At 48.2% G+C, this 24,957-nt stretch overlaps 1 protein-coding gene across 12 annotated transcripts in view; it reads left to right on the plus strand.

Annotated features, from left to right (window-relative positions):
* The window catches only part of AGAP1 (ArfGAP with GTPase domain, ankyrin repeat and PH domain 1), a 520,168-nt gene that overhangs the window by 320,145 nt on the left and 175,066 nt on the right, over window positions 1-24,957 (plus strand). For all 12 annotated transcript variants that reach the window (XM_032480554.1, XM_032480555.1, XM_032480556.1 and 9 more), the window contains one exon: window positions 5,513-5,617. In XM_032480554.1, the coding sequence (XP_032336445.1) occupies window positions 5,513-5,617 (105 nt within the window). The remainder of the gene's footprint in view (window positions 1-5,512; window positions 5,618-24,957) is intronic.

A 24,957-nucleotide genomic window follows, 5' to 3' on the forward strand; every position in this document is an offset into this window, starting at 1 on the left:
GGGGGGAGGCTGACTTTGTCTGGAAGAGTGTCCTACAGTGTCTGAGCGCTGGAGCCTTTTGCTTCCGGAAGAGGCTGGGACTAAGAAGGGGCTTGGTCATGTAGCCGCGTGATGAAACGTCTTGTTTGGCCTTTGTGGCAGCTGTCCTTGGTCCTTCAAAGTAAGGGCATGCTGGGGACGGGCTCGCCCCCACCCCTGGAGGTCAGCCGACCCCTACTCAAGCAGCTCTGGAGGTCCAGACCCACGGCTCGCTGTCCCCAGGGGTGCTCGAGCAGTGACTGGGTGACCCTGGGCAGGGATCGCACAGAAACATTAGTCCAGCAGATTCAGGGCTGAATGGTTTGACAATCCGTTAGATTCTGAAATTCTGTGATTCTCACTTGATATAAATATTCTTTAAAAACCAGTGTTCGGAATTAATTTAAGAAAAAAATAGAAAGCAAGCAAAAAAAAAGAAAAAACCGCAAAACCCATGTCTTTAATCCAGAGAAGCTATTTGTCAAGTCTCCTCATCTGAAGTCCAGTTGAGCCTCTGATTGTAAAAAATCATCTCACTGCCTCCGAAGCCCTGGCCTCATACCTTAACTCATCAAAGAGTCCATGCCACATCCTGTTTTTCAGGATGGGGCTTTTATTATTTATAGAGAGATCTCAACACTGTTTTCTGGGTTCTCCTAGTGCTTTGGCTGACCTTTGCCAAAGGTTCACACCTCTAAGGGCAGAAGTGGGTTGAGAGCTGTGGGCATTAACTCCAGTCCTGGGCTCTGCCGGGCCTCCCCCTCCAGGAGGTGCAAGTCTGCGGATGGCTGTTGTCTGAGTGATAGGTTAGAGGGCCAGAGCCTTCGTCCAGTCCCCACAGCTGTCTTCTGGCGACTCTTGGCCGGAGGTCGCAAACAGAGAGGTGTCTGCATCTGGCCAGAAGACATGCTGGGCTCGGCCTGAATTACATACAGGTAGTATGATCTGTTGCCAGTGTTCCAGAGTAAGAAGCCATCGCTTAAAACTCCAGTTTTCCTCCTTCTCTTGTGCAGTCAGGAAATCTGGCAGCACAGACGCGGAGGGGCCCGTTCCTGGAGCACTGGCCTTGCTATGCCCTGGCCGGGCTTCTCCAGCCCACTGAGCAGGCCTTCTCCAGTTTGCAACAGCCCAGACCACCCCCTTCCTGGAATTTTTTTAGTAGCCTTGAGATTTGCTTCCATAAATCCTCCTTGTGTTCTCCCTTCTCAAGGACACTCAGAGTCAAGGGCATTCCGAGGGTACTCTAAGATTTAGCAAACAGAAATCTCTTCCTCTGGATCCCTGTGCAGTATATTTTAAGGAACAGATTTGAATTTGTTCATGTTACAATAGTGCCTCTCTGTTCTCTGCTATGTGAGTATAAAATAGGAAATATAAAATAAAATATAAAACACAAGCATTGCTGGGCCACTGCAGTCCAGGCCTCTTACTGCCTCCTGGGAGAGGAGTTGGGCTGGAGGAGCCTGCCAGGATGCCTGGTCACCCAGTGCTCTCAGGTGTGGTGTCTGTGCCCTGGGAGGAGGGGCTGGTGGTTCGGGACTGAAAGCTTTAGGCCAGGCAGTGGTGGGGACACTTGTAGGTAGGTGGACCACTGTGGTCATGCCTACAGGCAGACACTTAGCAGTCCAGGAACGAAGAGGGCAGGGTATCTGGTTTTATCACTTCCCATCAGCTAACAAGCTGCCTTAGCTCTGTCGCTCAGTTCCTGCCTATAACAGGGGAGCCATGACAACTCTGCCACCCTGATCTGCTGTATCTGGGGAGCAAGTCAGAGTGAACATGACTGTGCCCAGAAACACATCAACACATGTGAGCACTCAGGCCACCTAAAGAAAAGTGCACCTTACCTGGTCCAGCTCTGCTGCAGACCGGGAGCCGGGGGACCCCGGCTTGCGCACAGCCGTGACAATCAGCTCAGTCTCCACAGCGGTCTTGGGGGAATGGGGAGTCTTGGGGCGGCCTGAAGGGCCAAGGCTGGAGGGCAGAAACGCGGCTTCTCAGGCCCCTGGGTGGGCCTCAGGCCTGCTGAATTTTGCAGCATCTGAATAGTACATGTAATCAGATAATCCTGCAAGACGAACCACAGAGTTTAAGATTGTCAAGATTTGGATTTTTTTTTCAGCAAGACGTTAGGTTTTGCCTTCACCAAACCAATCAGCCTGATTTACTTGCCCAGAAAACCCTGATGTGATCTCATCACACAGCCTCCTGATTGGAAACTTTCCCTTTATACCCTTAAGGAATAAGGCTTTACACCTCTCCTGAGGGAGTGTAGGATTTGCTCATGAAAACACCCACAAGATAGCTTCTGTCCTTCCATCCTTCCATCTGCGCAGAGCCCCAGGGGCGTGAGCTGCAGTCTGCATTCTGTTTGTCTGTTTGCTTCTGAATCCCGGGGCAGCCCGGGGCAGCCCAGGGCAGCTCTCAGCCACCCACAACGCAGTGACCCGCCTCTGGTGTTGTTGGAATTCCCTCTGAAATGGGTGGTAGGAAATGTGAGCCTACAGGAGAACTGTGTCGAGTTTCATTTTACTGAGTTTTAAAATCTTAGAAATCTCACTGGCGAAGGACATTTAATGATTATGAGTGACTGCTTTTTCATGATCACGTCCTAGTAGCGACTGCCCCTTCTCCCGCTGGGTCTTTCTGTGCCGTGGAACTTGCATTGCCTTGGTTTTGCTACCGAGTCCAAGCTCGTTCTGCTCGCTGCACGACAGACCAGTAAAGCAAGAGACAAGGTGTTGGGACAAGGAACAGTGACTTCATTCAGAAAGCCAGCAGGCCGCGAAGATGGGGGACTGGTGTCCCAAAGAACGGTCTTGCCTGAGTTAGAATTCAGGCTTCTTTTATACTAATAGTGGAGAGGGTGAAGGCAAGCATTTCCTGCTTCCGCTCAGCCTCCGGAGGGGAGATGTTCACTTCTTCCTTCCTGCAGTCAGCCCCAGGGGGGCCTGGTCAGGACGCTTCCTGTGAGCTAAACACAGGTGTTTTAGCTTAGTGTTCGTTACCTGGGAGGCAGGGCTCCCAGGGACGGGCCATTGTGTGTAGTTTCAGCTTAGAGGCAACGTCCCCTTAGTGACTCGAACACAAAGGTTAAAGTAAAAGAAGCAGGTCTGATACAGAGTCAGATTTGTTCTTCCCTATTTCACTTTGTAACTTAAGTTTTCTTCTGGGCCTGGTTCCTTTTGCTGATCTCAGTGCCGTGTTTGGTTTATGTAGGTTTATTCTAAGAAATCAGAGTATATAGTGTTACCCTGTGTGCTTTCTTTAAGAACTTGCAAAGAAATAATCTTCCCAAGGTTTTACTTGTGAGTTGCTTCAAACTTTGGAAGACTTTCCCTCAGAGACAATGCTTAAGCGGTGCTCAGAGTGCCAGGCAGGCTCATAATCCATTGTATTTGTCAGATTTGGTGTAAAAAACAATGTCATGATGTTGATAATTAATGGGAACTTAATTCCTTCACATAAACATGCTTACTTGATTTTTTTAAACTTTTTTTTAACATTTTTTATTGATTTATGGTCATTTTACAACGTTGTGTCAAATTCCAGCGTAGAGCACAATTTTTCAGTTATACATGAACATGTATATATTCATTGTCACATTCCTTTCTCTGTGAGCTACCATAAGGTCTTGTGTATATTTCCCTGTGCTACACAGTATAATCTTGTTTATCTATTCTACAATTTTGAAAGAACTCTTCTGTCCCTTCCTACCCTCCGCCCCCTTGGCAACCACAGGTTTGTATTCTATGTCTGTGAGTCTATTTCTGTTTTGTATTTATGCTTTGTTTGTGGGTTTTTTTTTGTTTTTTTTTTTTTTTTAGATTCCACATATGAGTGATCTCATATGGTATTTTTCTTTCTCTTTCTGGCTTACTTCACTTAGAATGACATTCTCCAGGAGCATCCATGTTGCTGCAAATGGCGTTATGTTGTCGGTTTTTGTGGCTGAATAGTATTCCATTGTATAAATATACCACATCTTCTTTATCCAGTCATCCATTGATGGACATTTAGGCTGTCTCCATGTCTTGGCTATTGTAAATAGTGCTGCTATGAATACTGGGGTGCAGGTGTCATCCTGAAGTAGGGTTCCTTCTGGATATATGCCCAGGAGCAGGATTCCTGGGTCATACAGTAAGTCTATTCCTAGTCTTTTGAGGAATCTCCACACTGTTTTCCACAGTGGCTGCACCAACCTGCATTCCCACCAGCAGTGTAGGAGGGTTCCCCTTTCTCCACAGCCTCTCCAGCATTTGTCATTTGTGGATTTTTGATTGATGGCCATTCTGACTGGTGTGAGGTGATACCCCACTGTAGTTTTGATCATATTTTGGCTCCTGATTGGTAGAAATAAGAGGCCAATTGAGGTTGGTAGAAACTCCCAGGGGGGACTCAGGGTGTGTCCAGTTCTATTTCACACCTGCAGCTTCCCTTCTGCCTCAGTTCAGGCGAACTAACTGGCATTGGTCGCATGCTTTCTCAGGCATAATTATGAACATGTAAGGTTATGAATGGGCAGCGAGAGGGAGAGTCAGGAAGGCGGTTCTGCTTTCCTTCCTGTACGGGGACAGGAGCTAGGCGAGTCCAGATATGAAAGCCCAGGCTGAAACTGACTGGCGCAGGAAGGCACGAAGCCCCGACAGGGAAGGGAAAGTGCGAAGTCAGGGTGCTGGGCCTGGCACAGCTCAGGACTGCATTCAGTTTTCTGAACCCAGGAAAACCTAGAAACCAGGCAGAAGGTTTGCTGGAAATTGATGGTTAAAACAAGAATAAATTCTCATCAGTCATCTAAGGAAGACTGGGTGAAATATACTTGAAAAGTGTATTGTTTCAAATTCTGAATGGTTTTCAAGAAGACCTAATATGATTTCATTAAAAGTGGATTAAAGTAAATTATACACAATTCATCTATTAAATGCCGTTGCTAAGTTTGCAAATGGAATTTCATTTTTAATAAATGAAGATCTGAAATGAAAAACTATAAAATAAAATGTTCTTATTTGCAGATGATATAAGGTAAGAATATGGCTAATGTCTTATTTTTTAGGAAAGGAAATTCAGGTTTCTTCTTTTAAAACGCTGTACCTTTAGGAGCGCCGTATATGCTTACAACTTGGTCATAGGAGAAGGCGTGATGTCGCACGTCATGATGGTTTGCATTATATTGTTGGGCCAATGATACATCTTAGCGCTCATTAATAAAATGAGTTACGTCAATAATAATGAGTTAAGTTTTACACACACGTACACAAAAGGAAATTGGTTGAATATATATATATATATATATATATATATATATATGTAGTATAAAAAGGAAAGGAGAAAAAACAAATTGCCAAGCTAAAAATGAGTGTCAGTTCCATTTTTAAGATGGCAAAGAGAAAATGAAAGTTGAAAAATTACCTATGTGCCTGCTCTTTTAAAAAAATGTACACAAACTTCATAATTTGTATTTATTAATTTCTATCTGGCTCCATTTTCCTTCCAGGGCATGCTGCTGAAGCGAAGTGGCAAATCACTGAACAAAGAATGGAAGAAGAAATATGTCACCCTGTGCGACAATGGTGTGCTGACCTATCATCCCAGCTTACATGTGAGTGTCGCCCCCTCAGAGCAGCGAGCCGGCGAGGGGCGGTGGGGGCGGAGGGGGCCCCGGCACAGTGAAGACCCTTGTCTCTGTTGGAGGTTCCAGGAGTATCTGGTCTCCTCCCTCGTGAGCTAAATAACCCCGCCCCTCGCACTCCATCAGCCCAGGTGTCTTTCCCTCTCCCTTCTCCCTAACAGTCAATCTGTGGCTCTAATTCTACAGAGAATTGCAGTAAAAGGCACAGATGAAGTAAAATTTTAAATGAGAGTAAAAAGACGAGAGCAAATAGTAATAAAAGAGAGGGGAGAAAACACAGCATCTCTCTGAAAATATAGACTGAAGGAATCAAGTACACTGGAAGCCAAGGTCAGCCCTGAGCAGCTGGGAACAAAAACAAGAATTAAATGCAATTCATGCTTCCTTTTTTATTGTCCAGTCAGAACACGTAACCAGTTCATCAGGCAACTTCGTTTTCTCTGTGCGCAATGAAATCTGTGGTACTGGCGACTTACGTAAGAGAGATTAAAAGACAATTAACTTCATTATGGGGGGAAGGTCGACATTCCAGCCATGGTGAGCTTTTTCAGAAAGCCCTGGTGGGACCATGAAGACAGGCGTGGTGACCTTTCCAGAACAACACAGGCCATGAACTGTGCGTGATGTTTATCTGCCTGACGTGGATAAGTGTGTAGATGCGCACGCGTGGTATGAGCTGGTCACTCAGTTATATCACAGCATTAAGCTTTTAATTTTAAATACTTAAAAAAAAATTCCACAGTGATTGATGAGAAAGTAGAAATGAGCAAACTGGAGGAAATGAAAATCTCTCCCCAAAATAGCACCTAGAGAACGGGCCCGCGCACCCTTGGGGGTGTAGACGCCCAGCCATTTCTGCGCCCCGCGCTTCTCCCCCCGCAAGCCGCAGCGCCCCGCGCGCGACGTCAGATCGCAGGCCCCCCCCCCGCGTCGGCGCAGACGCCGCGTGCCACCCTTTCTAGTGGTCGCAGAACGTTCACTCCGCCGCTGCGCCCCTTTGATTGAACACTGTCTCCAAAGCAGACACCGGGCAGGGAAACTTACTTTGTGAAGTATTCCTGCTGTTGCGAGTGACTCTAATCCGCGTCCTCTTCCGGCTCCTCCGGGCCCTTGTCCGATGCCCTCAGGCGATCTTCCCGGTATGCTTCCCGAGCTGAAGAGTCCGTGAGCCTTTATGACCTGTGGGGGTGCTGCCAGATTTCTGGAAAGATCGGTTCAGTTCATCTCCTGGCTTTTCCCCAGTACCCTCAGGAACACTTAGTTTTAAAAGGTAAATAAACAAGCAAATAAGTAAGTAAGTAAATAAATAAATAAATAAATAAATAAAAATTTAAAAGCACCCTTCCGATAGGACAGGTCACGATGGTGTCCTCGCTGTGTGACCTGCCTCCTGGGGTGAACTGCCCTTTCCCCTCTCGTCTTCATCTTTCTGAAACGTGTTACAAAGCAGGTGTTTCAGTGGGCGTCTCTGGGGGTGCTCCCCACGCTTCAGCATGAAGCCGACTTCTGGGATGTACGCTCCTTATTGTACTGAGAAGGTTCCCTTGTGCTTGATTTATTTGGGGTTCTTTGGGGAGGAGAGTCAGGTCACTTCTCCAGTGACCGCCAAATCAGAGACTTCCTACTGTCCCGTGGGCCTGCCGGGGACAGTCCCGCCCCGTCCAGGTCTGTGGGGCCCCCTCCCCAGAGCGGCTCCTCCACGGGGGGGCTGCCTTTTCCCTGGCGTAGTTCTTCCCAGGACCCCGTCAGAGCGAAGCCTCATTCTTGACCCATTTTGCTTTATGTTACTTGGAGAGAGACAAGCAGTCAGAACCTCCTTCTGGCTGGGACCCCCAGCCAGGGAAAAGTGAGATCTGGTAGATGACGCATTTCAGGCCACCTTACACTCACCTGCCAAGCCCAGGCTCCGTCAGAGGGACATTGGCTGCTTTCTTGCCAAGGGGAAAAGATGGTAACAACGAAAGAGGATGCTGGAAAACTCCTGTAAGAGGGCTAATGCCCGGTTCCTTTTCATCTCAGCCTCTCGATTATAGACTCAATCAGTTCTTCAAAACTCCTCCCACACAGGCTACTTCTTCTGACGGCCCTCAACTCCGTATTTTTCTTCTTCCTGTGTATGCATGGATATTACTGGAATACAGAAGAGGAGGACAGGGGGCTTTGTTCTGTAATTGGATAGCAGGCCAAGAGCCAGTGTCATTTTAAAGTGCAATTCAGTTAATGCCAGTCTCCTGGGAACTGAAATTATTGATGTAGGTACAGAGTTCCCTTAGGGAGTGGCTTCATCTGGGAATGGGTTTGACTTACTAGAGCGCGGAGAGATGGCATGACCTTCATTGTCATCCTTCGCTGATTTTGTTTTCACAGCCAAGCTTTGGAGGCACACTTGGGGGGCCAGAGAGTCCCAGGTATATTCTCTGGCAGATGCCTGGAAGGGGTCTGTTCTAGTCTAAGTTGTTAGATCCCTGGCTGCTGAGTTAGTCTGGCATTCTTTGGTTCAAAATGGGAAGAGGTATTCAAGGGGTGTCCACGGGCAGAATCCTGACTTCCCTTAATAAGACAGTTGGGAGCGTACGGACGTATTGCTAATTCCAGCCCCGCGATTCTGCGTCATGGAGAATGGCCCAACGAGTCTAGCCTGGGAGATGTCAAAAGGCGATAGAACCAAATGATCTCAAGTACCAACCACACTGTTAACACTCACGTCCTAGGTTATCCTCCAAGGCCTTTGATGGCAGAAGGACCACCAAGGTACTGCATGAGTTCACTGGCCACGTGCGATGAAGACATAAGTGATTAAGTGTTGGGGGAATCTTGCCCCAGCTGTGGCTTTGGGTTTCAGTGTTGCTGGTCATCACCCTGTTACTGGCCATGGAGCAGGGGGTCTGCACTGATCCCCAATAGCAGAGCCCACAGCCTGCTCCTCTCCAGGGAGCGAGGGAGAGAACCTGGCTAAGCAGTCTGACGGTTTCAGATCGAGTTTTTTGATAGTGGAGTAACTGTGCCGGCTTTTGGTGGATATTACTAACGTTTTTTTTAAAATTAAAGTCTAGTTGATTTACAATGTTGTGTTAGTTTCTGGTGTACAGCATAGTGATTCAGATAAACACACACATACACATACACATACATATATATTCTTTTTCAGTGGGGAGGTAATTAGGTTTATTTATTTATTTACATATTAATGGAGGTACAGAGGGCTGAACCCAGGACCTCCTGCACGCCAAGTGTGCACTGTACCACTGAGCTATACCCTCCTCCCCGTATATTCTTTTTGACATTCTTTTTCAATATAGGTTATTACAAGCTATTGAATACCCCTGTGCTATACAATAGGACCTTGTTGTTTATCCATTTTATATATGTTACTATGTATTTGCAAAACTCTAACTCCCAATTTATCCCTCTCCCTGCCCTTCCCTCCCTGGTAACCACAAGTTTGTCTGTGAGTCTCTCTGTTTTGTAAATAAGTTCACGTGTGTCATTTTCTTTTCCGATTCCACATATAAGTGGCATCATGTGATACTTGTCTTTCTCTGCTTCACTTCACTTCACTTTCTGTGACAATCCCTAGGGCCAGTGGCATTGTTTCATTCTTTTTCATAGCTGAGTGGTATTCCATTGTTTACATAAGTATATACTGCTCACTTTTGATAACTAGGTCATTTATTTACCAAAAGGGAAACTGTCATGCTTTTGAGGGGGTGGGATTTTAATAAGATGATGCTCTAGTAATGGGGCAGGGGTGGGAGTTTGAGAGCAACAGGCTCGAGGCCCATCAGGTAGACACTGTGTGGGGCTGAGCAGTGGCCCCTTCAGAACCACCATTTACGGGTCGCTGTGCAGCCTTTCTGTGCTGGCAGTTATTCTCCGTGCACACGTGCACTGCTCACAGGCTCTGTCAGGCTGGACCCTGACTCCATCACCAGCCACCTTCGACTTGGTGTCCCGTCAAACCCAAGGACACCGTGAGAGTACTGCACGTGTTGGATAGCGTGGTCTGTAAGGCTGGACCCTCCTTGCAGGGGCTGCTCTAGGTGGCTCCGGTGTTAATTAGCCAAATTGAAACCCCAGATGTTTGATGATACTGAGTCTGAAATCTTCACCAAAACCTCTTAGCAAGTGGAGGTTCGTTGAGTCAGCTGGGCTTCTACGGAGACACCCACCCAAGACAGGGGCTGCTGAGTGAGACCTGTTTCACGATAAGACAAAGGCCTGGGTCCAGAAAAACCTGTTAATTTGATTCCTCTTTCTTTCTCAAGACGCCGTTACTAAATAATAAAGCCTATAACCCCCTTCAGAGAACACATGGGAAACTCAACCAGAACAAGGAAACCGCTTCGGTTTTGTAAACGCTCCACACAGGAGTGCGTCCGACTGCCTTGGTTTTGGCGGGTTGCAGGAAGTTCAGTGCTGCAACCCGGGAGGCCCCAGGCCTGTGGGACAAGTTGGTCACCCTCACTTCCGGACTGGCCAGCTTACCTGTCCTAGCAGGTCCACTTGGGACTTCGTAAAGACAACCCTGAGCAGGTGACTAGGACTGAAGTCCTGGAAGGCGAGCTATCGGCTTGTGCGGCTGCCCCGTTGTCTGCATTTTTTGATTCTCTGCAAAACTGTGCCTCTGCAAGACCTTTGAAAGCCCTCACCGTGCAACTTTCTTGGGGGAGACACGTATGCGTGTCCTGAAGTTTTATGGCACTTGGCTGGTTCACAGTCTGGGTAGGTGCAGGGCAGCCTGTTCTAAGAGCCTTAGATCCCCTTCCTGTGGACTTGAGTATGAGCCTTAGGGAGCACCTTGATAGAAAAAGGGGGTGGATAATGAGAAAGCGCCTGGACCTCGGGGCTGCACGGTTCAGCTTCACCACCCATTCATCTTCGTGTCGAGAGAGCCGCCGCCGAGGGCACGGCTGAAATTCCTACTGACAAAGGTGTGTGCGGAAGGATTCCCACATGGACCGGTAAGAGGTCACGCGTGGCTGCAGGGTCGAGCCAAGGACTTTATGGGCCCCTGCCCGGGGCTCTCCCGGCTTCCTCGTGAGCGCACGTGGTGGGTGGGGGCGGCCCACCTGGCTGACACACCTGGCTGACGTCGACGTCGGCATGAACTGCTCACAGTTCTGAAGTCCTCCTTCCTGGATTCCTTTCCCATTCTGTGTGTTGCCCGAGTTGGAGCTGATGGGCTGTCATTTTTCCCTGCTGTGCAGAACTGAACTTTTCCTTCTGACAGAACCTTCGTTTCTAATCAAGTGTCAGATGCTCCAGCTTCGCGGAGGCTTTGATTCTGCATGCTGCTGACATTTCTTTGTTTCCCGCCCCACCGCCCCCCAGATGCAGACTCTGAATTGGCATCAGAATGCTGATTTCAGTAAGTCTCTAGTTTCAAAATCAGGCAGAAAAATCCACTTTTTTACTGATGCAAAAATAACAAAAAGACGTGAGGTGGTTTCCTAAGTAAGTGTTCTTCTCAAAAGAAAGATTTCAGCGTAAAAAGAAGACACCTGTGTTGTGAGAGCAACTCTTGCTTGCACCCACCGCCAGTGATTGTCATTTAAAATAACACAATCCTCACATGAAATTGAGACATTTTAATTCAGGACTGAGGATTCCCTAAGTGTCTGTGATCAGTCCCCTTGGCCAGCTGCGCACCCGTGAAGGAAACCTCACATTTCTCAAGGTGGTGAACGCTGGCTTCCACTTGGAGAAACTCTCCCTTGGTTTCCCCAAAACACTGCAGAAACCAGACAAGAGGACTAGACAGATTCCAAGCCCAAATTTCCAGATGTGGAAGCTTTGAGTCACAGAATGACTGATAACCCTGAGAAGACAGGCCTCTCTTTCTGATAAGAATGATGTCCAGCATGTCTGCTGTGAGCATGATCCGCTTATGATAAACAATGATTGGCCCTTGCTTCCCCCGCATGGGCCGCAGCGCTGGAAGCTGTCCTCGGTCTGGACGTTCCCTCGCAGGCTGGCTTCTTGTGCTTCCAGCCTCCTGTCCATGGTGCCAGTGCCCCTTTGTGCCCCTCCTCCACCAGGGGTGCTCCCTGGTTTTAGGCGGCCCAGCTGTTCTGGTGCCTCCCGCATCTGTATACCCCATCTGATGTAGCCTCACTGAGGGCAAGGACTGTGCCCTGCCCCCGCATCTGCCCGGGGCCAGCACGTGCTCGGCACACAGGCCAGCATGTAGGGGCCACGTTGCTTGGAGCGCGGTAGCCCTGGGGGTCCATGTCCACATCTCTGCTGCTGGACGTTCTGGGCTCCAGTCCTATCATAGATGGTCCGGGCTCTGCTCTAAAAATTCTGGTGAAGAGATCAAGTAAACATACAGTAAAATCATTTCCCAGGTTCCAGTGATGATGAAAATGACACTCATTTTTAGGATCAGTCCTGTAACACAGGTAGTTCTGTTTGACAGGATGTGCTTTGCAGGCCTCACAGCACTTTGCAGACGAGGACACATGATTTATTACTGTGCTGGAGTGGAAGGTGTTGCTAAATATTGAAGTTCTGCAGAATCAATTGCTTAAAAAAAAATTCGGGTGAGACTGGGCCTGAGAAACCACCCACAGTGCACAGCTAGACCTCCCGAAATGTAGGCTAGCTCACGTCAGGGTCAGGGATGACACACACAAGTGCCACAAAGTCTTGGAACAATACTGGAATCTAAAAACCAAAAAAATCCATTTAAGGAAGATTAGGAAAAATACGTAGCTATCAAGATGAGAGGTCTGGAGCTTTACGGCGGCTAATGAACACTTCTGTTCCCATCCGACTGCCTGTTTCGGGCCAAGGGGGCCGGGTTCATAAAGGATGCATCAGACCAGGACAGGTGCGTCTGCCAGAGTTTCTCAGACGGGCAGGAACTGGCTCCACGAAGTACAGAAAAGCCCAGGTGTGTCTGCTGTCACCGGGCCCGAAGGGACAAGCCCTGTGTGCAGGGCTCTGTCGAGGTCGGGACAGAAGCCCGGGACCTGGCCTTTCAAGCCAGTGCTGTGGGAATCACCTTGAGGACTGTGATGTGTTCATCTGTCTGCCTCAACTCTGCCTGACGCTCTGCATTTTCCCAGGAAGGAGCCGAGGCGGTTACGCAGGCGGGGGATGGGAAGGTGCATTAGAACCACGCGCCCGCAGGGTCACGTGGGCGCGTCGGCTGGTACGTCTGCACCCCACAGCGATGGGCCGACCTTCCTTTTGGGTGTTTTATCTACAGGGTGAAAACACGGGGTGTTGGATCTCTGGCCCCCAAAACTTCATTACCTCCTTCCATCTGAAAGTTCCTTCCTTCCTTGGTTCCCAAGGTGTTCTGTCAGCTTCCCCTCCCCACCCCACCCCACCCCGAGTCAGTACCTTCTGGTTGCGGCCCTGGACCCGGCACCTTCGGTGTGGTTTCCACTCCCGGCCCGGCCCCGCCATGGTGGCCGGGAGGGCTGAGCCCGGGACTGGGCGGCTCACTGCAACCACGCACCTGTTTCGAGGTGGTCTCGTCTCCGCCCTCCCTCCTCCGTGGGAATTCACCAGGAAGACCCCAGATGTCACACTGAGCCACGTGTGGGCTCGCTCCCCCCGCAGTGGCGTCGGGCTTTCCCGAGCCTGTCCCCGCAGGGCGCAGGGCGCAGCGCGTCTGCCTGTGATCCTTTCTCCTTCACTTCTTAGCTCACATCCTGTGTGGATCTGCTTCCCCAGTGGTTTCTTTCCGATGGCCTGTGATGGAGAGGATTCCCACTGCACGTGGGGTGGTGTCCTCGCTCCCTAGCGGGCCCCCCGACCTCGCCTGCTTCCTCGGGCTGCCCTCGTCCCCTCCCAGCCGCTTTGGTTTACTTTTCGTTCCTTGCACTGGCCGGGGTCTGTGGGCTCCGTGTCTTGGCGGATGCAGTTGCTTCCACCAGGAATGTTCATTCCTGCCCTTCCTCCTCGTGACGTTAGCTCCTGCTTGTCTTCCCAGCTCGGTCTTAAAGGTCACCCCTCTGGAAGCTTCCTCCTCTGCCGGGCCTGGGTGGGCGCCCCTGCCATGTGCCCTCGCCCTACTCTCGGGACGTTCCTCTCTTCTCTTACCTCATTTCTTGGCCTGACTCTCCCACCAGACTGCGAGCTGCTCGGAGCCAGTGACCTTTGGGGGCCCTGTGACCAGGGTTTCCCTGGCACCGAGCACCGTCCTGCTGAATGAAGGAAAGAGTGAGGGTGCCGTTAGCCGTACACGTGGCCTGTTCTCACATCTACAGGGCTGCAGTTCTGAAACCATAGCGAAGGAAGCTGCCATGTGATGCTTTTAAGCCACAGAAACAGAGGGGAGGGGATAGCTCAGTGGCAGAGCACATGCTTAGCATGCACGAGGTCCTGGGTTCAATCCCCAGTACCTCCATTTAAAAAAAATTTAAACAAATAGAAATATGTCGCAGTCACATCCAAGCTCATATCTGTAATTTGAAGAAAAGATCTCCAAGGTTGGACAGGAGTTTGGGGGTTTTGGTTTGTTTTGTTTTTTAATTTTAGTAAAATACACATAACACAGAATTTGCCACTGTCGCCATTTTTAAGTGTGTGGTTCAGGAGTGATGAGGACGTTGACAGTGTTGTGGGCCCATTGCCACCGTCCCTTCCAGAGTTTCTTCATCTTGCAAAACTGAAACTGTCTCCATTAAACCCTAACTCCGAATTCCCTGAAACCCTCCCCCAGCCCCGGCCCCCACCTTCTGCTTCCTGTTTCTGTGAACTTGGCTATTCTGAGCACCTCATAAGAGCGGAATCACGGAGTATCTGTCTTCTGGGGACTGGTTTGTTTCACTTAGCATCATGTTTTCAAGATTCATCCCTGTGGTGCACTTCCTTCCTTTTCAAGGCTGAATAGTATTCCATTTTATATACATACAATACCATTGTATATGTACAGCCCACAGACAGACACAGCCAACCACAGATCGAACATATTCAAGCAGAAAAATTCCAGAGAGTTCCAAAGAGCAAAACTTGAATTTGTTACACACCAGCAACTCTTTTCATAGCATTTACATCATATTAGGTATTATAGGTAATCTGGAAATGATTTAAAGTATACGGGAAGATGTGTGTACCACACCATTCGTATAAGGGGCTTGGGCGTCCGTGGATTTTGGTGTTTTCAGGGGTCATGGAACAGCCCCCCGGACACGTACTTTATTTTGTTTGTCCGTTCGTTTATGGATCAGCACTTGGGGTGCTTCCTCCTCTTGGCTATTGTGAATAATCCTGCTGTGAAACCACGTGTACAGATTCCTCTTTGGAGCTTAAGGTTTTAATGTATAAACTACAGTCTGGGAGAGCTGTCGAAGGTGGCTTAATTTAAAAATGCCCAGCATTCACCAGGGCCCGGGCTGAGAGAAACCCAGTCCTGAACGTGGTGGTGGAGGTTTAATTACCCGACTGTTGGTCTGGACCCCATGTGATAGGAAAACACTGACCCGGCCCTGCCCACACGGGCTCTGTGTTTGCCAAGCACTCTCCAAAGATGAGGCAGGCTGCTTCAGGTGACCTGGGAAATATTTTTGGCATTTCTCCAACCAGTTTCAGATCATATGACAAATCATTTCTCCTGTATATCAGTGCTGTCAGACCCATGGAATGACACTGCCACCGTGGTATAAATATTTTCAGGGAGTATCTACAACTTCAGTTAGAAAAAATGACTACTGAAAAATGCTGCCTATGACACATCCACAGAAATGGTAGGGTCTTTATCAGAGTCTTATTTCTGCCTAAGGAATTCCCTGTTTATTTTATGTAGCCCTTGGGGTTTGAAAGTGTTTAGATTTACAAATAAAGTGGCCAAAATGCAGGCCTCCCACAGTGCACGTGGCCCTGACGTTGAGAACACAGAATGAACTTAAGTAGGGCGAGGTCGGACAGATAAAGTCTTCGCATCTTTATAAAATTTAAACCACCAGATGGCCTGGATCCTCCCTAACTAATTGTTTTCTGCATTGAAGAATTCTTCGGTCTTCTCGCTTTTCTTAAAAAAAAAAAAAAGTTTGTGTGTGTCTGTAAATGTACCGACTGAACCGTGTAGCTTGAGGACTGGAATTTTTAACCTTCTGGTGGGGTCGGTGGGACATCGCCTTACCAGGACACAGTGTGACATTTCATCCTTTGTACCCAGCCTGTACCATTGTGTTTTGCATTTTTAGTGTTACTAATTGTGGCCGGAAATTCTGGCAAAAGGTTAAATAAATCAAAACCGTCCGTGTTCCTCACTGACAGTGAGTTGCTCTCCAGAACTCTCAGTGGGGGAGGACGGACGTGGGGGAGAGTGAGGAAGCGTTCTCTCTCTTCTGCCAAGAAGTTGAATTTCATTATCAGACTTTACAAATATGCTCTTCTCTGGCGACGACCCGATTGCCGGCTTGTTGGGAGGTCTCAGGAGGAAGGGAGAGGTGGAGGCGGAGGTGGGGAGGCCGGCTTCTTCTCAGGTGCGCCTGTGGCCCCCAATGGAAACCAATCAAGGTGCGATTTATGTTCATTAAGGACTTGTCAAAACTGAAAAATTTTCTAATCAACAGCAATCTAGCCGCGGCCCGTCGATGGCTGGGAGTGCCGCCTCTGCTGCATCGGCTGTTTGCCTGTTACAACTCTAGGCTAAAATCCGCTGATGATTACATTAGGCTAAGCTGCGAAGTAAATGAACCATGTCTTATTTAGGTGCCACTAGCTTCAGTGTAGTCCTGCCCCGCAGGGCACTTGGGAGCGTTTTATGGCTTTAAAATTAGTGTAGCTTCCCATTTGCTGCAGGGTGCTTGCATGTTATGCCTTTGAACTCAATAAGCAAAGGGAAGGGGGCCTTTTGTTTTTCTCCCTTATTTTTTCTCCCTTGCATTTTAGCAATTTTGTTTTGCATCTTTTCCAGACGGCATTTTGCAATAAAAATGTCTGACTGCCCTATACACTCTCCCCCCACCGTACCCCCCCCCAAAAAAAAATAGAAAGAAAGAAAAAGGAGGAAGGCGGAGGGAAAGAAGAAAAAAAAGTAGAAAATATCACCCATTTGCAGGGGACAGTTTTTTCCCCCTAGTGCTGCAGAGGGGACGATAGCTTCGCACATCACCCCAGTGACTTACGTCGGAATGGCTACCTCAAATGGGGACAACACCTTTACTTCAGGAAACACCCACCTAAGTCAGAGGACCAATATTTCAGTATTTTGGGGACAAGAGCAATAGGAGCTGACACTTACTAACGGTTTATCATTCTTTCCAGCGCTTCATATATAATCTCAGTTAATCGTCGAAACAATCCCATCAGGCAAGCACAATTATTATCTCTATTTTTTTTAATTTTATTTTTTATTGAAGTGTAGTTGATTTACAGTGTTAGTTTCAGGCGTACAGCCGTGTGATTCTGTTATATATTATCATCCCCATTTTTAAAGATGTGGAAACCGAGACCCGGGATGATGAAACAGCGTGCCCCACGCACACGCCTCCTGGGCGACGGAGGGTCCCAGGCCCTCGCACTCTGAGGCCATCCTCTGGCCGGAAGGAAGCTGGCTTTGGCCTCTGTGGGCATCCTTAGTTTAGGAAGCCAGGAAGCTATGGTAATCAGTGCACACTAGAAGTGACTCTGATTATTTTACTGTAAACCACCTTGGTGGGCAGGAAGTAGCATTAAGAAATCAGGATTACTTCTGAGAAAGCAACGCCTCGTGGGGAGACACGGCCAGTGAGACTTCTCGACAGGCCTAGTGAATGTCTTAAAACTAGAAGACGTACTTAAGTTTTGTCATGGGCAAAAACTAAATTGGGAGTTTTTCTGTCCTTTATTGGGTCAGATAGTAAGAAGAAAAGGCTTAGCAATCATTAGTGTCCCCAGAAGACAGATGTGTGCACTTCTAAGTGCTTTGTATTGTAGCAAATTCATCCCAAGAAATGTGAAGTTTTAAAGAGCTTCAGGTGGATCTAATTGTCATGATGGTGAACCTTCCTACCTAACTCAGAATCTCACTCCTGGTCCAGTTGTTTTAAGCCATATTGAACCATTAAAATACTTGTAGAGTCAAGGAATGGTGCGGGCTCCTTGAAGTTCACTGTCGTGATATTTCACTGCTGCTTGCCTCTGGGAGAGGCCCGCGGTGAGAGGGAAGACGGGAGGGTGTTTCCGCGTCCAGCACGTTCATTTTGTACAGGCGAGGTTTGAACACGCATGGGTTACAACTGGATAATATTCAATTTAACTTAAAATGAGAAAAATCTTTGTTGCAGCATAAAGCTCAATATACTAGGTCAATCAAGACAGATACAACCAAGAAGCGAGAGGTAGATTCATAATTCAGTTTGGAATTTTCTGCTGTTTTGATTGATATTGTATTAACCTATCCGCCTGGGCTGGTGTTGGACTTGAGCCCACACGTGTTGGATGCTAGCAGCCCACGCCCTGGAGAGTTTCGCCCTGCCTGCCTCTGGCGTCAAGCTCCCTGTCGTTCGTGAAAGGTGCCACCGTTGATCCCCCAAGATGCTTGGCCAACCTCCTGTTGCCATGTCTTAGGTAATTACCTGGGCCTAAGAAAGCATTTGTTCAGAATCACCTGTCATAAGCACTGCCTTTGCCCCAGTCCCCATGTGACATCCAGTTTGCCAGGCACCTTCCTCCTGCGGTGGCCACAGGTCACGTTGTCGGGTGTCGGTCAAGCGGTCCTTCCGAAGCAGCCCCAGTAGTGAGACGCCGGGATTCTGTCGGCTTCTTGGGAAACAAAGTTGATTCTCAGAAGGGCTTTCTCTTTGAAGCCGCCTCCTACCTTGCTATTGTCACTGTGATCCTTTGGAGAGAAGGAGAAATTGTCTCCTTTGAGGTATGCGATCTGAAAGGATGCAACCAGAAGACGTTTCACAGGTTTGCGGTATTTTCGTAGTATTTTTAGGGTACCGCGCTCTCTGTGCCTGGGACTACATATGAGGCCATTGTTTATTATCCACGCATGTTGGACTTGAACATTTGCTTGGTCTCTTTGAAGGGATGGTATTATGTATGTCTTTATAGATTAGACTCCTTTGAAAATGGTGTTGCATGGGGTTTGGGAGTCGCCGTGCAGCTAACAATGGTTCTTGGACATCTTTTTTTTTTTTTTTTTTTGAGCCCAGAACTAAGGGTTTTTTAAAATAGAATTTATATAAACTGCTGTACCTGTTGAACCTGGGCATTCATGAAGTGTAGTGAAAATTGGGGAAGACCGAGTTACTCCTTTCCTCCGGGAGAAGACAGCTCGCAGACCGTTTCTAGCATCTGCACAGGTCCGGCTCCGGTGCCCGCTCCGCACTTGCGTGCGTAAAATCGCCCGCACGCGGCCCAGGCTGCTTTGTGAGCACGGAGCGGGGCTGGTGGCTCTCGCGCCGTTTGACCTCACAGCCCCTTTACCTTAAAAACCGAGGTGCCTGAAAGAACTCTCGTTTCTGTGGATTTTCGTCTATTGATGTTTGTACGCTACACACTGAAACAGAAAAAATTGAACATTCGTGTAATTCTTTTAAAAATAATAGCTCACCTGTTACAGATTATTATATAAATAACATTTTTTAGGGGGAAAAAGGTTTTGTAAAATAAAAGGAAATCCTGAAACAGTAGCATCGTTTTCTTTTTTTTCCCAAAGCTCTTTAACATCAGAGCAGAGGATTTGATGGTCATCTCTGCTTCCGCCTTCCGTCTGTTGTGACATGTTGTTTTGGTTCAAGTATGTGAAGAAACTCTATCCTCACAGGGGTACTTAGCTGGAAGAGGGAGGAGTATTTTAATAGCCATTTCAGATCATTGTGGGTGTTCGTCTTGGACACCACACCAAAACTCGACGCGTGGCAGTCTCGTAAAGCCTAGGAATTCAGGGAGTTTCTCCTTCCTTGCTGCATTAAAATCCACCGAACCGTCTCTCACTTTGGCCTTTTATCAGGCATGTGGCACCACACATCAGCCATTTCAAAACGATCGTTTTAACTGAGGGGTGCAGATTTCTAAATGGTGACACTTTTCATTAATACCCAAAGGTCGTGTTCATTAATACCATCACCAGAAACGTGTCAGTGGATTTGGAAGGTGTCCAGCTCATACAAGTTTTCAAACTTCTCCGTGTCCCCGGAAAGCTCAGATTCTGTCACTGGCCACAAATACCCTCAGCTCTTTCCTCCCAGCACCTACTCTGTTCATTTTCAAGAAAGTAGCTGCCAAATACCCAGGACTGAACAGCCGCCGTTCACGTCTGACAGAGTCACTCTTTCAAATAACCGTGCTGTCCTGGCAGACTAGTGGCGAGTCCGGCTTGTGCGTGAAGCGCCTGGGGACGCGCGCGTCTGCGGGACGCCCCTCATGCTCCGCGCAGCACAGACCCCGATGTGTACCTGGCGCGTCATCGCCCAGGAAATTAACAAGCTGCGTGCTCCAGGGTTGGAATTTTTTTTTTTTAATCAGTAGCTTTTTTTTCCCCCCCTGATTATTAAGAACATTCTTGAGGGAAGCTTGTTTGTTGGTTGGTATTCAGAGAACTTGGCACTCAGTAAAATGACGACTGCGAGTGCAGTGCGGTGCCACCGCCTTGATTCAGGCTGTCGTCAGCAGGATTGATTGATGACCCTCGTTGCTTTTGCACCATCAAAGCAAATTTCAACACCGTGTAAAAGCGAACGGCGTCTTGGATTTGTTTAGGGAAACTTGTGAACCCCTTGATAGGGTGTTGAGGACCACACTCGGAGGATTGCGAACAAGATGATGCAGGGAAAGACGCCCAATGAGATTAGCCATGGCAAAGACCGGAAGTGAGCATTGCCGTGTCCCAACAGTTATCTCGCTCAGACAACACAGAACGTAGTAATAGAAATTCATAAATTTCTCAGCATTTATGTACAATTAGAAATCAGAACATATTGAGAAAATCTAATTGAAGCAAAGATTTCTATAATTTTTTTCCCATCAGTTAATGATGGAAATGAAGAGTCTTAATACCTTCACAAAGTATGTATAAGATTGGAGTGGTGTTGATTGCATTATCTGTACTTGAAGAGAGTAGACTTTCAAAGCTGTGTGTTTTATTCTAATGATCTCGTTTTGGGATGCCAATCACATCGTCAATGCATTTTGGTTTCACTTTAAGATCTTGTTAACTGCTTTTGGTACCCAGAGAACACATGAAGCAAACCATCTTTCACCAGACAGCCAAAGGTAACAAAAGGGACAGGAGGCAGTGAGAATCAATACAGCAAGAGTATTTTTAGGGACTATTGATGGATTGCTGTATTTTGAGCTTAACTTCAAGTGTCAAATGCCCCAGAGCTGACTAAGATGAACTTACCATCTGCCGAGAACTGTGGCCGGCAGGCACACAGAGGGCGCCAGGATACTGTTCCCTTGGCCGTTTGGGGAGAAGTCCCATGGGATCTTTTTAGGAGCAGCTCGCGGTATTTTGATGGGGACTTAATACCATCCTCCTTGCTGGAGCTCAGTGTTTTCCAGTGATGACCTGCCAGTCCTGGTAACATGGAACTCTGAGATTTCAGGACCGCGTCGTTAATGGCGGGGAATCCATTCATCCTCATGTTGGGAGGGATGTGGTGCACCTACGGAGGCACGGAGGATTCTGCTCCCTCTCGAAAGGCAGCCCCGCAGAAGGTGGGAGGCACCCTGAGCTGTGCTTCTGTCAGCAAGCCGAAAGCCCTGGGTCTCTGACACGCTCTCAATTGCTACCAGGTTCCTCTCACTGCACCTCATTTGCATCTGGGACATCAATTAGCATGTTTGTTGAGGCTAATTGAATGAAACTCAATCATAGCTCTTAATTGCTTGACTATGTAAAAAGAAATCACATTAATGCAGCTAATTAAGTGTACGGCAATAGATGCCACATAATTAGGAGCAAAATGTAAAAAACAAGGATTGCAAAGGTGCAGGAGCGGGGTGGCAGGGGGACCGCCGCACCGGTACAGAGCTATCCACACGTTCGGGGACCGTCCCTCTGCTCCGGCGCCTGCTTGGAAAAAATAATCCACCCAATGAGCATGGACAACTCGAGAAGGAAAATGCAAATAGGTTTGCAATTACGACTTTTTCAAGCTGTTGAGGGGCAGGAGACGGCACCTCTGGGGGGCCCGGCTCTTGAGTGGGCCCCCGGGACTTGTTAAGTGCTGTTTAAAAGTACTTGGCTTTGAATTACCCTCATGCCTTGTTAAAGGGTTTTTTCCCCTTTTATCCTCCATCAGCATTTTCTACAAGGAACCCGGGCAGGGTAGTCTCGGTGACATTTGCATATCAAAATCCAGCTTGCCGGCTTTCGCTCACCAGCGAGGACAGGACCGCAGACCACCAGGCTGCACGTCCCCCTTCTGCAGCGGCGACCTTGTTTAGAGCCTGTCGCTTTAATTCCTCAAGTACCAAGCTGGAGAGGGATGAAAAGGATGAGTTCTTTCAAAACCAGAAAACTCAGTGTCGTCTCTCTTGGGAGGAGCTGGAATCCACGGACTCATGGTCCCACTGTCCACCTGTTTCTGCAGGCTCCAGTGGATTAGGAAATGCATTTTGTAAAGTTTTTTTTATTTTTATTTTAGTGGCTTGCAATGAAAGAATTACCAAATTTATATTCTGATTTTTTTTTAAAGGACTAGTTCCCCCAAACTTTCAGCGCCTAACTTAGGCAGGAAAACAGCCCGTGCTGAGCCAGAGATAAATGCGCTCTATCACCACGTTCAAATCCAGAGAGCCGACACTTGGTGCATTTCTGTAACAATTTTAAACAAAATATCCTGGTTATTGTATGTTAAAACATGCCTATTAAAAAAGAGACCATGCTGGGGCTTAGTCGCTCTCATATTGGCCTCATTTTAGAACCCATAAGCCATAAATGCTCAATTACACTCCTGTTATTGTGTTTTAATTTGTTAAGAATTGGCATTAAAGGAGAAAGTTGTAGCAAGTTGATATTTTTAAAGGAGTAACTATGCAAGAAGGAATTCATTATTTACAAGCCTTAACTTTGGTTTTGAAACTTGGCTTTGCATATTTGGGGTTGATAGTAATGGAGATAAACTAAAGACGCTTAAGAACAGCTCTTTCTTGATGACCTTGACCCTTAGTCCTTTACTAAGCAAAGGTCACTTCCTTCTTCCTTGTGCTTTCTGTTCTCTGTCCTCATGATGAGCTTGGTCATGAGACTGCCTGTATTTCCTTCAGTCTGTGTTATCCTTCAGTCTAAGTTAACGGTAATAACTTTCTTTCCATCCTTAGTCCTCATCCTTTCAAAATCAGAGCTTTTTTTTTTTTTATAGTCCATTATAGTTGGGGAGGAGGGAAATAGTCGATTATATGGCGGGGTGGATTCCAAGCATCTTGACTTCCAAGTGGAGTCTTAAGTCTGTTCCCCGCCGGACATAGCCCACCCCTTCCCCAAGCCCATGACGACTCCTCCACGATGGCCATGGCCGACCCCCACCCCCAAGCCTGCCCGCCCAGCAGATGCCACCCCTCCCCCCACGAGCTGCCCTGAAAGAGTGAATGTGCAGTGGCCCAGCCCAGCTGGATCGGGCTGCAGCTCCCGGCTTCCCTGGCTGACAGCCGATGTGGCCAGCACGGGTGTTTCTCCCCGGATGATTTACCATTGCTGAGGGGGGCCCAGCCTCACCCCTCCCTCGGAGGAGCTGTCCTGATCCTTTCCCTGCTTGTCTTCAGCTCCACGTGCCCCCTGGTCCTAGACCCGGTGCTTCCAGCCTTTGTTCTGCACTGGGAATTGGCCATTTGAGGTGTGTCCTTAGGCTGTCACCGCGGACCCGGTAGCATCTCCCCCTCCTCCTGGGCGCGTGCTTGGCGAATCTTCTAGGGTTCCCGAGTCTCCATCAGAAGGCCCGCCTCCTGTTATGGAGTTTCTCTGCCAGCCCCTCCTCTGCTGGTGAGGGTTCTCCCGTTCTCTTCCCCGAGTCCGGGGTGGCTCCCAGGCGGCCACAACTCAAACTGCTTGGGGTTCAGGGGACATCTGATGCTCACAGTGGTCCCTGCCTCCTGCGGGCAGCGGGGAGAGGACAGTTCTCACTCTCTGTCCCGAGGACTCACGTTTGGGTCCTTTCCCGTGTGTTGGGGTCTTGTACTTTGGGGTCCTTTCTGTGCCATAACTTCCATCAGCAAACTTCCTGCTCATTGATAAACCAGTGGCTGCTTCTCAACCCCTCCAGCCTGCTGGAGATGGACATTGTCCTGCTATTAAAAGAAGCCACTGGATCCTTCTCTTGGCTCCCACAGCATCCTCTGTGCCCCCTGAAGTCTCTGCCGAACACTTTGACTGATGTCCGTCGTCCCACAGGCTGGGACCTCTGACGGTGCACTTGGCTTCTAGAACTTTATCTAGTTCTCTCTCTGCATCTCTTGACTGTTAATTAGCAGTTACAAGGACACAGCTCAGTTTTCCAGCCTCCCTGGGTCCCTTGCAGCCCCACATCCCGGTCTGTTTGACAATTCTAAAACTAGTTCGACCTGAACTTAATTGCTCATACTAAATACAGATGTGTTCAGTTTTCCCTTTGTATTGTAAAAAGAATCCACCAAGATTCTGCCAAGGAAGGAATCTGTTCATTTCATTTCCTGGTTAGTCTTAAAACACTTGAAATATTATTCACCCAAGAGTGATTTAGACAGACCATATCCTTTCTTAATGTGCGATGTTGGTTTAATGATATGTCTGCAGAGACAAGGGGGCTCATGCCCCAAAACTGCATAAAAGGGTCAATAACTCCTGATTTGCCAAGAGCCCCCCCACCCTGGTTCTCAGCTGCCTTCACCTCTTTCCCCACCCGGCAGCCAGTTCTCCAGTATTATTTTCCTCCACGCGCAGTTAGGTGGCGGCACAGAGAACTCACTGTTGCCCTAGGCTTCCCTTTAGTTCCATGGTAACTGCTAGTCATCCACCTCCAACGTGTAGTGAACAACAGGATACTTGCTCCGACTCCAGCGACCCACTTGGGGAGACAGAAGACCTGAGTCCAAGTAATGAGCTTTGTTTATTAACTGCCGTCTCCAGCCACTTCCTGTACTTCCGTGACCACCATGTCTTTTTCAGCCCCTACCTACCACTGACCCCGCAGACGTCTTCCTGGTTCTGAGTTAAATGCTTGCCCTCTTGCTTAGCATTTTCACTTGAGTTCCCACCAGACAACTTCAGTCTTATCTAGATGTTTAATGGTGCTGCCGTCTGAGACCAAAAGGTTGTTCCAAAATGGTTCCTCCTCCATGGAGTTTTACCTAAAACTTACAGGAGGAGCCCAGGGTCTCAATGTGCCACCTAATTCGCAGCTCAAACAGGTAGGCTTTGCACTCAGACCTCCTTTCTC

This window comes from Camelus ferus, chromosome 5, assembly GCF_009834535.1.
Source record: "Camelus ferus isolate YT-003-E chromosome 5, BCGSAC_Cfer_1.0, whole genome shotgun sequence".
Lineage (NCBI taxonomy): Eukaryota > Metazoa > Chordata > Mammalia > Artiodactyla > Camelidae > Camelus > Camelus ferus.